Genomic DNA, 9,653 nt, shown 5'->3' with positions numbered 1-9,653 from the left:
GGAGAGTTCCTGGTCTTCAGGCTGCATTCAGGAGTCTGATTTTCTCTGCAGCTGTCTCACTTGAAATAGGGTGTCCTCTCAGACTCGTCAGGGTAAAATCGTACCAGGTTTTGGCTGACCTCTGCGGGACCAAGTGTTTCGTTTTTTTGAATGAAGTGGAAGGTCTCGATGTATTTAGTCCTCCCCAGGAACTCTAAGGGAAGCGCCAGGATTTCAGCATTCGCGGTAGAACGCAGGATGTAGGTCTTTGGCTAATACTGTATTTCATATGTGAAAGGTTACAAAGCAATCCAAGTCTTCAGGATTTACTGAAATTTTACTTTAAGGTATTTCCTTGAAGATCAATAGCATTTCAGGGTTGTCGTTTTAAGGACGCGCTGAAGTTGCGCCATCTGTACCTGAGCTCGTTATGCATCACTGTTTTTCATGTGCAATACGAAGCCCTGAAACCCGAAGCCCTGGACCAAGGTTTTTTAGAGGGCCCCGAAGCTGATTTCTGCAATACGGCTGCAGGCCTGACTCAGCGGTGGTACGTTCAACGGTTGTTTGAAAACCACTCCGTCCCCATTCAAGTCATCCACTTTTTACATTCTTTAACCTGATAATCTCTCATTATTCTGGCTCAGAATTCCATGGAAAGGGGGTGCAGAGTCATTTTACAGACGTCGTTCTTTATTTTAATATTGTCTAATTTAAAAGGAAAATATTTCTGATAATAACAACATTTTTGGAGGAAAAAAGGAGCATGAACACCAGTTCTGTTCCAAAAATTGCTGATATGAGGACTTATAGGAAACAGCTCCTTTTATGAATAATAATTATTATTGTGTTTAAGAAATGGGCAAGATGCCTAGAAATTGAATGAAAGAATGAGCTATTAAATTGAAATATTAAATGAAATAACTGAATTAAAAGTGATCACGTAAACCCTGCAGCAAATGATTGAACATATTTTCATCATCTGTTTTTGTATGCTTAAATACAATTGCTTGATGTAAGTAAACACTTGATTGATATTCCAAATACTTGAAAATCTGCATATGCATCACAGAATACTGAACAATTAAAACTCTAATTTCAGTGTAGTTTGATTACATGTAAATTATTTCAATATTCATTTTTTCCTGTTCCGTTTGCTCCGTGCGTATTTAATATTCACTTTTTGAATGCATATCACCCTTGATTGGACTGTGAGATGAGGAGGACTCTGAAATTTCTTCCATTAAAAGGGATTGCTTATATTATTTGTGCCACAGCTCTTCCCCTGCAGATTATTTTCTAAATGTTGTGTACCCTTATTGAAGACAAGGAAAAAAACTGCTGCAGCCCTCCTTTATCAGCCCAGCACAAGGAATATGCTTACATGGTCGATGGGCATGTCTAAGAAGGCTTGTGGGTTGTAACTAGTCCCTAAAGAAATGTTTCCATCTTTTCTGCACAGTATTTCTCTCTCGTTTGCATGAGCTCTCTCTCCCTTCCCTTCCTCCTCCCTCCACATGGTTTTGTTTTCTGGTGCCTCCTTCTTATGAGGCTTTTTAATATTACAGGTAAATATTACAAATATTTTCAAGTTGACTGTTTTCAGCCTGAGAATCGTAGCTCTGTCTTGCAGTGCCCACGCTCAGTTTAGGCATTGTGGAATACAGAGGACAAAATTCTGCCTTTCGGTGTATTTGTAGACCCTCTCGTAAAAGCTGAGAAGATTCCCTTTCCCTTCCCTGCAGACTGCAATCTGTGCACACTGTTTTCATCACCTTATTAGTGAACATCCAACAGGAGGAAGCTCTGGGCGTTTGATGATCTTTTCATTTGTGCCAGTGGAAAGAATAGCCCCTCAGAACTGTATCAGTAACTGGGGGGTTTATTACTTGTATATTTTATTTAAAGATAAACCGCTTTCATGGCGTATTTTCAGGCAGCAGGTCTGACACTCCACCGTGGACGGCACGTCGGGATTCTACTCGGCCTCAACCCTTTTTGACCCGTATGGCCCTCGTCATGCCACGCACATTTCCGCTTCATTTCCTTGTCCGCAATCCAGCCGTGCTACCAGCCGTGATTTTGAATTTTTGCAGAATGCATGGGAAGGATACACAAGTGCCTATCATAAGGCTATTGTTTTACCGTGTAAGAATCTGAACTTAATCTCATATGCATGTGCTAAAGAGCTTGCAGGGAAATGTTTTCCTCTATGTCCTGTATAGTTAATGGCAGTTTGAGAGTTCTAATCTTGAAGGTCGTATTTCTGTTGGCTGTCACTTTGACCAGACTAGTGGCTGAACTTCATGGTTTACAGGCAGATTTCCTTATCTCTCTATTTCAAGAGACATCTAAGACTCGATTGCTGGAGTTATTGTGAAGCGGGCAATAAATGACAAGGTGGAGGGAGGGGTGGGAAGACACTCGCTTCAAGACCAGTATCCTGTAGATGCCATTTTAGAAAGCAAATATTGTACCTTGTAATTGTAGCACAGGAACAAAAGGGGAGGTGTTTTGCTTTGGGGGGCGCTGGTGGTGGGTGGTGGGGTGTTTGTTTGAGGAGCTGATAAACTGTGCGTGAACTGTGCTAGCAACAGCAAGACGAAACAATGACAAAACATGCGTGTAAAACAGACGTTATTAGCTTGAGGTCAGTCTCACGCCATACAGAACTCTTGAATTGATCCTGTAGAATAGAACCAACACAACTCCCATGCCAAAGAGACTCCAAATACAAGTATCTTCTAGGAAAGCTGTTTGCCTAAGTAGCACAAACTTGTCACTCTTGTTTGAAACCTCCACCTTATTTTAAAGCAATAACAATTCCCTTTCTAATAATTTGTGAAGTATCTGCGATTGTTCTCTCCAGCTCTCTTGGTTTGTGAAGAGCGTTTTTTTGGTTAGTCTTGTTTTTTCCCCCTCCCCTTTTTTTTTTTTCCCCTCAGAGCAGATCTGGAAATAATGAGCTAACTTCACAGTTTTATGAATAGGAGCCATAATGAGCCTGAAGTATGTATGCTGATTAAAGGTAAAAAAAATTGAAATCTTTATGAAACAGCAAAGAAATGACAGCTTTAAGGCCATGATTCCATTCTGCAGGTCAATTAAATGGAAAAGGTACTTTACATTTTTTGTTTGCAGGCATTTTTGCCTTGGCTAAACAAATGTCATTCAAATAGTCTGTATAGTTATAACTCTGGAAAAACAAAATAATGATGCAGACATTCATTTTAGCTAGTCGTATAGCTGGTTTCTGTTCGGTTTGCAACTTCCCCTCTCAAGTACTAAGAACGTATATTTAATCCATAATTGAAATGAAAAATGTGCTGGAAAAAGATATATGTGATAGCTATTCAAGATACACGTATTTTAACAGATGCTTGTTCGTCTTAATTAAAGCATGGCTTCAGAAGCAGCCTTGCAACGCAATGTATTTTAATGGAAAACCCTTCACCGAAAACATTCAGATACATAGATGTGCATGATAAAAAGGTGGTGCACTGCCCGTTCCGTAGGGATCAAGAGGTTAACCTCCTTAGACAGGTTCCGTGGGGAGGGCTGCAAATTAGTGCTTGGAAGACGCAGCAGGGAGATGAGCTTCAGGGAGGAGAGGACTCCCCACTCCAGCTCTTAGGAACCTCACCTGGAGAGTGCATTTCCTTTTCTGCTTATGCTAACTTGCGATGCCTTCTTGTCACGAATGTTGTTCCTTGAGGAAAAGTCCCCACCGGCTCTGTCTCGCAATCTGCTGAATCACTCCAAGTGCAGAAGAGAAGAGAGCAACAAGGCTGTAGCAAAAGAGGGCAGAAAACTGCTTAGGCTTTGGCCAGAAGCAGGATTCCCAGTACGGTACCTCATAAGGCTCTCCTTCATCTACCAAGAGGAAGGAGAATTCTCACGTTTCCTCATGTTCACACTGGCCTGAGGAAAAGCTACAGCATTGCCCAGTTAGGTCCTAAGATCCCCTGAAGGTACAGAGCTGTATGGATACTGGCGTCTGTGAAATGCTGTCTGACAGTATTCCTTGGGCAAACACTGAGAAATCACAGTGCTGCTTTTTCCCTGCTGGGGCAAAGATGTCATCTCCTTCAAGCTCCCAGCAGTCCCTGCTAACGCTGGGCTGAGGGCGTCAGGAGGCAAAGCTGTGTCACCCCCTGCCTCTTTCAGTCCCTGGGGATTCATGACTGTTTAGCCTGACTTGACTGGATTATCATCCTCGGAGAGCTGCACTGAGGGGTCTGGGAGGACAAAACTCAACGCAAAGGACCTCTGACATCCTGTGAGATTGGGGTTTAGTCTTTTCTGTGGGGGATTTTGAGGTTCCTAGCAACGTTATTGGGATTAGCATTTATCTGAATGGTGGCTGGTAGCTTTCAAAGGATTGGTTTGTTATGATCTGCAGTACCTTCAGCTCCATTTAGATTCAACTGGATCTGCTGGGACTCACCACTGAACACTTGAGGAAGGTTTTAAATCATGAAGAGGGTTAAGGGTAGTCCCTGTCCTACCTCACAGGTCTGCAATCTGAGTATGAGCATATTAAACTTCCTCAGTAAAGCTTTGGCATCACTTTTGATAAGAGCTGAAGGACTTCATTCACACATGAACAAAACTGGATGCAGCTCTTAAGTTATCCTCAGCGAGTGACGTCTCCTTTTCTTGCAGGTATCAGAGGTTTGAAAAGGCATTCCTGCTAGCTGTTGACATAGGTGCCCGCGACCTGTTTATGGTGAGTCGTTTCTGGAGACAGAGCCTTTGGTCAAGGTGTTAGTCGTCAGCTTTCGTGCACAGTAAAATGGATCCATGTCACTTGTAATCTTAGACGTGTACTGAAGACACAATTCTACCTGGTTTGCCCTTCTCCGTCATGGAACTCGTCAGTAGGCATCGAGTGCCTTTCGAGGCATTGATATTTTCCCTAGCACGGCCTACAGGTACTCTTTATTTTCCAGGAATTAAGGTATAAGTTTTTGAACTTTCCCCTTCTTCATCTGTCCTGACGTGGGTGAATGTCGTCTTGCTCTCTAATAAGCTTATATGTTTCTAATCCATTCCTTTAAGAAGTATGACTGCTGAGTCCTGGACACAAGAGCTGGCCATATCGCGGGGATCCTGAATGCTCAGAGTTTGTCTCTTAGGGTTTTGTGAAAAGTGACAAATTATGAACGCTTCCACAGGTACTTTTAAAACCACAAAGCTCAGCAGCATCAACACAAGGGTTTTTACATTTCATGCACTCTCTGCCCCCTCCCATTTAATTAGCTACAAAAGTAAAATTAACCAGCTCTTAAAAGGTCCTCTGTGTGAGCTCTGCAGGAGGCTCTTGTTTTATGAGATCTTGCTCCACAATGTCACAGCGAGGTCAGATGGACAAAGGCAGTCCTAGTCTCTCAGCATGTTGCTGCTCCACAGCTGATTTCATTGTTTTCAAAGAAACAATAGGAAAGGGGCTTGTTGAAAAAAAGGCCCTTTGAATGATTAGTTTGCTTGACTCTTTTGCATAATGAAGACATTCTGTTGTTTAAATTAAGCTTTGACACTAGATGTTAATATCATTTATCCCATTAAGTCACTTGCCCTGCTAGTTCAATCTTGATATTTAAATTGTATGTTAAATTACACAATTAAATTCTGCTTTTATGGGTTATGAAAATTCCCTTCTAATTATATAAAAAGTTGTGTGAACCTTCTGATGTTTTTTTCACGGCTCTAATCACCTGACTTGTTCCATCTAATTAGAAAGATGTGAATACTACGATAAACTTTGCTAAGCAGGCATCAAAAGAATGTGATGGAAATGTCGGGCTTTTAGGAAATTCATTACATGTTTTATATTTACTCTCCTTAATTCTTCCTCTCTTTAGCTCATCTCTTTATTGAATGTAAGTTCTTCAGTACAAATTTTATACCCGATCAAGCCAAGTACTGCTGCAGCCACATACGAGATGCAGACTGTAACGCGTCTGTAGCAGGTTCAGCTTTTTGCCAGGGGTTCTTCCATCGTACAGATAATAATTCTCCCTGAGTAATGACAGCCGTTTTGGCAGAACAAATGACCTGGTGATTGGCCTGCCATCTCCAGGGCCCTCTCTGAAATGGCTGAGAGCATTTCCGACCCGGTCTATTTCTCTCTCCTCCCCTCTGCTGACGGCAGGACTGAGGGACCTCCTCTGTCCCAGGGTGAGGAGCACCAGCGTTGGGTCAAGAGATGGGTGCAAAGCTGCTGACAAAAGAGAGGGACTGTCAGTACCTCGTTCCACAAGTCGCAGTGTGCCCTCCTCTCAACAAAAAGGGTCTCCAGTTTTCTTCAAGAGCAGTCTCAATGTTCACAGAGAAATTAGCTCCATCCTTTCCTACTCTTCTGTGTTTTCCCTTTTCTCTCTTAACACCTACTCTCTGTTTCCCATCTCACCAATGCTCTTAAACATACATGTGTATTTCTACAGAGTTCCTCCTGGCTTACATTACTGTGAGATCCAACCGGTTCTAGATTGTCCTCGTTCTGCTTCCGTTACCTCTGAGATTCCTCAGAGTTTCCCCTAAACCATGCAAGCAGCAGCACACACATCTGCATCTCTGAATCCTCTGTTAGCTCGCTCCCCTCCTCGGGGGCAATGTCCTCTTGTTAATTCATCTCCTGAGTAAGGGACTAACAGACAAACTTTCCAGTAAGCTAACAATGGCACCGCTGCAAGACTCCTAAGTACGGGACTGAAGAAGTTTAAAGGTGATAGGTCATAAAAAGTATTTATTTGTGCCATGGTAATTTCTGGGGAATTTGGCTTCATTGCCCTAAATACTGTGTGAAAATGAGATAACCTGTTCCCTGAGAGCTTACAGACCTGCTAGGTATACCATACCCTTGCTCAGCAAGGTTTGTGCACCCTTCACTTCTGCTTAACACTGAATAATTTTTGTATATTGTTTGTATAGGTCAAAATGCGATTACTAACATACAACTAGACTTTACCTATATTTAAAGCATTTATAATTACGTGCAGCGTGAATATCTGATATATGGATCAATTATTTGCACTGTTGTTTTCTAGACCAACCAAATCCAGTTATAAGACCTCAGATGGCTCTGGGAGCCACACCACCTTATTCCCAGTTAATTTAATGGGATTTCAAGAAGAAATAGTAGACTAAAGAAAGATATCTGAAGACATGAGTGAAACGAGAAAGAAAAAATCTCAAGGGGCACAGCAGAGGAACAAGAAAGGAAAGGACAGAGAGGAGCAGGTGTAACAGGCTGAGGAGGATCCAGGTGCTAAACACCTGTCTTCTGAGACTTCTAAGGACGTGTCCTATGTCTTGGAGAATTTATCCTGAGCATCTCTGTCACCAAACAGGGTTCTGCAGCATTCCTGTTGTTTGTTTTGAGATCGCAAAGAAGTTTGAGAGAATGCTCTCTGAGGGCTAATTTCTTTCATAGAAAAGAAAAAGAAAAAAAAAAAGGCTTAAAAGTTGTCCTGTAGCTGTAGCGTCACTAGGGTGATGCCGTAACAAGACACGCATACACCGCTGTGTCTCTCCATAAGCTTACCTTCACGTCACATCTAAGTCCATCAATTATTATCATCTCCTACAAAGTTCAATACAAAAATAAAACTGAAGAGGACATAATATCGTGAACAACAGCTACTTTTATTGGACAGTGACTGATCCAATCTGTGACAGAAGAGATCAAGCGGTAGAAGGGTTGTTAGCGCGAAATCCTTTTGTAGTATGCTCCAGCTCTCAGCTGCCGAAAATTCAAAAGGCCATTCCCACGTACCAAAGGTAGCAAAAAATGCAAGGAAAAGACACTTTAATAAAACTGTCAGATCTTGGGTGATACAGTGATGAGGAAAGTGCATGTTTCGAAGAAACGTTGGAATTTTGCCCAGATATATCCTATAGACAAATGCACATCACTGTTTCAAATGACTTCTGCTCACCCAGGGCCAGCTCTGTGAGTCACAAAGATGAGGGTAAAAAGGAAGTAGTCAAAAAGTAATCAAACTTCAATGGTAAAATACAGTCCTTTCAGCAAACTCCTGATAAGCAGCTGGAAATTGTTTTTATTGTCACCATTGCTTTTGAAAGGGGCATGATCTTTGGACTGATAAATTCCTAGATAATTGTGTTAAAAATCTGTAAGGAATATTCTGCTAATTAATTTCTTTTTCTGTCATTCTTTGAGGCACCCTGTAACCCAGCATTCCTTCTTTCTCTGTTATTTATTCTCTAGTTTTATTCTACTCAGAGAGTTAGGAATTCTTAGCAAAACCCAATTTTGCTGCTTTATTTGAATGAGGAGCACCTAAAATTGATCTGAAATTGTCTAATTAGGAGTTTTGATACCGGTAATTTTTTCCTTTTAAAGTTTGTTTAGAGCTAGAGACTAAAGATAGCCTTTTTAAAAAAAAAATTCTATGACAGTAATGTGAGGAACCAGGAAGCAAGCCACTTACCAGCCTACTGCTATATCTTTATTTCTTACAAGCACCCTGTTAGTTAGCAATAGATAAGCTGCATCTTTACATGTCTTTAGTCAGAGCAGAAAACCTGGGCAAAACCAAGATCTGCAAATAACCGATGTTTTGAAACACACAGCGGGTGTTCTGATACCCTGTGCAGCAGACACAACCCCTTAACTGAAAGATCTTCATCATTTTCTGCAGTTGTTTCCATCCCCTCCCAAAGTTTATCATTTAAAATTGCAGTGAAGAGTACGATGCTGCTTTCAGTTTTTACTGCAAAAGGACAGTTGTTCAGCACAGGCAGAATGTATTTTAAATTAGCGAACACGGTCTGCCTCTACACTCCAATCCGTGTGAGTTCAGACTTGCTCAAGAGCCCTTAGGTTTTCTGCTGTTGTAAGTAAGCCGACAATATCTGCTGATTAATCTTCATAGAAACCATACCTTATTACTCAGGCCTCTTTTTCCTGACAACCACGTTAGACCTACAAAGAGGAAGTGCAGAGTTCGCAACGAGTTCGTAACTCCTTACTTTGCTCCAAGACACTTGCACGTTTTTTAAGTCACACCTGTATTTGTCATTAGAGAACGTTGCCGTCTCCTGTTGGCATCCTGCAAGGCAGTACTGGGTCTCCCTGCCTATTCAGTCGTGGCTTCCCTAACATTCCCAGTTTGCTTCTTATTTTTGTTTTAATCTTTTTGTTATTGTTATTAAACAAGGGGGTAATGAAAGCAGCGTCTTTTTCTCCTATCACTATTTTCATATAATTTCTCTTTCTAGAGTAAAGTCTCTTTTTCCTGTAAGAGTTTCTCTCAGGTTGATGATGGTGGCAGTAAGCTCACACTGAGGACAGTTTCACCTGAAATCTTCTGCATTAATAAGAATATAGTTGCTTTTATGGTATGCAGAGGTCAATCTTCCCAGCAAATACTCCTTTCCCTTTAAATTCCTGCATGCAGATAGATTGCAGAACGATGGCCAGGAATGACTTAAGTCTTTGGATCCCAAGTGGCATCTTCAGCAAAGAAGTGGTGAAAAACACTTTGCCGACTGTTCTTGGGTCTCCCTCATTTCCTATATCTCAGTTGCTGCACAGAGCAGCCCGCACTGAAGGAGGCTGAAGGAGAGGGGGGTTAACTGTCTCTGTGTTAACGGTCAAGGATGAACTTTACTTCAAGAGCCGAAACCAAGGGCAGTGAGACTGTAAT

The 9,653-nt window shown here is 41.7% G+C and overlaps 1 protein-coding gene across 1 annotated transcript in view; it reads left to right on the top strand.

The window, feature by feature from the left end:
• The window catches only part of WDPCP (WD repeat containing planar cell polarity effector), a 98,478-nt gene that overhangs the window by 47,755 nt on the left and 41,070 nt on the right, over positions 1-9,653 (top strand). The window contains exon 12 of the mRNA XM_010137269.1: positions 4,645-4,708. Within this exon, the coding sequence (XP_010135571.1) occupies positions 4,645-4,708 (64 nt within the window). The remainder of the gene's footprint in view (positions 1-4,644; positions 4,709-9,653) is intronic.

The sequence above is a fragment of the Buceros rhinoceros genome, unplaced genomic scaffold (genome assembly GCF_000710305.1).
Source record: "Buceros rhinoceros silvestris isolate BGI_N320 unplaced genomic scaffold, ASM71030v1 scaffold21515, whole genome shotgun sequence".
Classification (NCBI taxonomy): domain Eukaryota; kingdom Metazoa; phylum Chordata; class Aves; order Bucerotiformes; family Bucerotidae; genus Buceros; species Buceros rhinoceros.
Note: the sequence above shows the minus strand (reverse complement) of the source record. Positions and strands in the feature narration are given on the sequence as shown.